Source organism: Lipotes vexillifer, unplaced genomic scaffold (genome assembly GCF_000442215.2).
Source record: "Lipotes vexillifer unplaced genomic scaffold, Lipotes_vexillifer_v1.1 scaffold1008, whole genome shotgun sequence".
Taxonomy (NCBI): Eukaryota; Metazoa; Chordata; class Mammalia; order Artiodactyla; family Lipotidae; genus Lipotes; species Lipotes vexillifer.
Window position 1 is genome coordinate 5229766 of NW_006772616.1, and position 2744 is coordinate 5232509.

General features: G+C 39.8%; 1 protein-coding gene across 1 annotated transcript in view; it reads right to left on the minus strand.

The window, feature by feature from the left end:
* CNTN3 (contactin 3) overlaps positions 1–2744 on the minus strand; it is a 247909-nt gene that overhangs the window by 34932 nt on the left and 210233 nt on the right. Inside the window, exons 14-15 of the mRNA XM_007447671.1 lie at positions 2307–2465; positions 2058–2207 (exon numbers count right to left, since the gene is read on the minus strand). Of these exons, the coding sequence (XP_007447733.1) occupies positions 2058–2207; positions 2307–2465 (309 nt within the window). The remainder of the gene's footprint in view (positions 1–2057; positions 2208–2306; positions 2466–2744) is intronic.

Genomic DNA, 2744 nt, shown 5'->3' on the forward strand with positions numbered 1-2744 from the left:
TTTTTTTTTTTTTTTTTTTTGGTGGTACGCGGGTGTCTCAGTGCCGTGGCCTCTGCCGCTGTGCAGCACAGGCTCCGGACGCGCAGGCCCAGCAGCCATGGCTCACGGGCCCAGCCGCTCCACGGCACGCGGGATCCTCCCAGACCAGGGCACAAACCCATGTGCCCTGCACCGGCAGGCAGACTCTCAACCACTGCGCCACCCGGGAAGCCCTGTTGTTTACTTTTAATACTTAAAATAATTTGATCATTGGCACATTACACGTGTGCGTGTGTGTGTGCACGTGCACACGTGGGTGTATATATGCAATTATATGTGTGTATATATGTGTGTGCATATATATGTGTATATATATATCTTTGAGGGAGATCATCACATGCTTTATATTTGCATGAAATTATTAGAGATTCAAAATATCTCAAACAGTAAGAAAACAATGACTCAGTGTGAAGGTTAATAAAACAAGAAAAAGTGGTTCATCAGGGATGATGATAAATCAATCCCGTATGGACATTTCTTTTCCCCCAGGTTCAAAGCGATTTTTTAAATTGAGGTATAGTTGATTTACAATTGTTCAGGTATACAGCAAAGTGATTCAGTGTTTTTTATATATATATATACACACACATATATATTCTTTTTCAGATTCTTTTCCCTTATAGGCTATTACAAGATATTGAATATAGTTCCCTGTGCTATACACTAGGTCCTGGTTGTTTACCTATTTTATACATAGTATTGTGTACCTGTTAATCCCAAATTCCTAATTTATCCCGCCCTTCTCCTTCCCCCTTTGGTAGCCATAAGTTTGTTTTCTATGTCTGTGAGTCTATTTCTGTTTTGTAAATAAGTTCATTTGTATCATTATTTTTTTAGAGTCCACATAGAGTGATATTTGTCTTTCTCTGTCTGACTTGACTTCACTTGGTATGATAATCTTTAGGTCCATCCACGTCAGCATGAACATTTAACTTGTGACTATTTCAAGTACAGATTTAGTTCTCAGAACAAACATTGGCTCTACATAAAGATGACCCATACCTAAATCCTCAAATCCTGTTATAAGATAATCTTTATGAACCTCACACAGGCTTTTATGCTGAGAAATTTATGCTTAATAAATCCCATGACACACCTAGAACATAAGTTCCCTGAAGATGGGTCTTTGCTGCGTTCAGAGCTGTACCCACTGTACCTAGAAAGTGCTCAGTGCACAGCAGGTCTTCCTGAATATGTGTTGTGTGAATAAATGAACTGAGCACCAAGACAGACATGGCTCCCCGATTTCTCACAATACCTGGCATAAACATTATATGTATTGTCCCGTGTAAAAGAGCATCATTAAAATTATTGAAATGTATTCCATGACTTCTATCTTGGCTTTGTTCCAAAGTGATATATTGGCTGTATTTCAAACATAATTTTAGTTAGTCTTAATTAATATTACGGACTCTGAAAAGGAAAGTCTTAAGTCCTCTCTGATGCCTCAATAACGTGATACCATGTACACTCTCTACTTTGCAGTTTCAATGTTAGGCTATTTTTAGCATTATAAAAAGAGTCTTATGGTTAATATTAATAGTTGCCCCACATGGAAAATTTTAACAATAATTCTCTCTTAATTTAATACTCAAGGGGCCAAAATATACCTATTCATCAATCGCTTAAGCTTGGTGGCAGAATGAGATTTTCTAGCAGCTGAACTCCCAGAAGTCATTATCCTACCAATTTGTCAATGCTTGTTATAAATGAAAACAGCACGTCCCCTGTTAACAGGGTGACTATATCAGATAGTAATTATAACCTTAAGTGACAAAAACATATTCACTCTACATGCACTAATGAATGCTGACGATGGACTGAACTCTTGCAAATGTCACACTACATCAGAATCACTTACACGTGTCTGTTGACAAATGCCATATGGCCAGTCTGCCGTTAGATAGTTCAGATAATTGCGACAATGCATTATCGAGGCTGGAGATCAAGCGCAAGAGAAGTGGAAACACACCCAGAAAAACCTATGAAGCCATGACTCAGAAAACAAAAACACTAACCTGCCTCCTCAGTTCTTACTTTTTCTGAGGGTAAACTGGGTTCTCCACCTCCGATTTTGTTATTGGCTACAACCCGAAATTCGTATTCCACCCATGGATTTAACTCGACTACCGTAGCCGTGTGTGTTTTCCCATCAATGACCTCAGGCACTACAAAGGAATATTTCAGAGAGGTAAACGTCTGCACGTCTTAGGGTTGACCTGAAATCCATACATATGTACCGGTGGCATTTGCCTCTCCCCCTTTACCTGTTGTGGCCGTCTGCCAACCCACGGAGAAAGGGGTCCGTGCCTGGACAGAATAGGATATAACTGGGCTGTGGTTGTCTGTACCTTCTTTCCAAGAGAGTTGGGCTGTTGTATCTGTAATTTCATCTACCTTTACGTCTTCTGGTGGTCCAGGTGAACCTAAGGCAAAAATGCAAACGATATTTAGCAGTTCCATAAATGTCATTCTCTTCTACCAATGTGAAGAACATGCCCCATAGCACTTGAACCCCTTCGACGGATCCCAATTTCAAAAGCACTTAGGGAAAAAGGACATGTACCTGGCAACAAAACTTCCACTTTTTTTCTTTCACATTCCTGTTGCTAGATATTAAATCTGCATTTTGAGCCATGAATTCCAAAGGCAGAATACTCCACAACTGCAAATGAAACCTGCTTTTTGAGCCCTCTTTTCAGCAG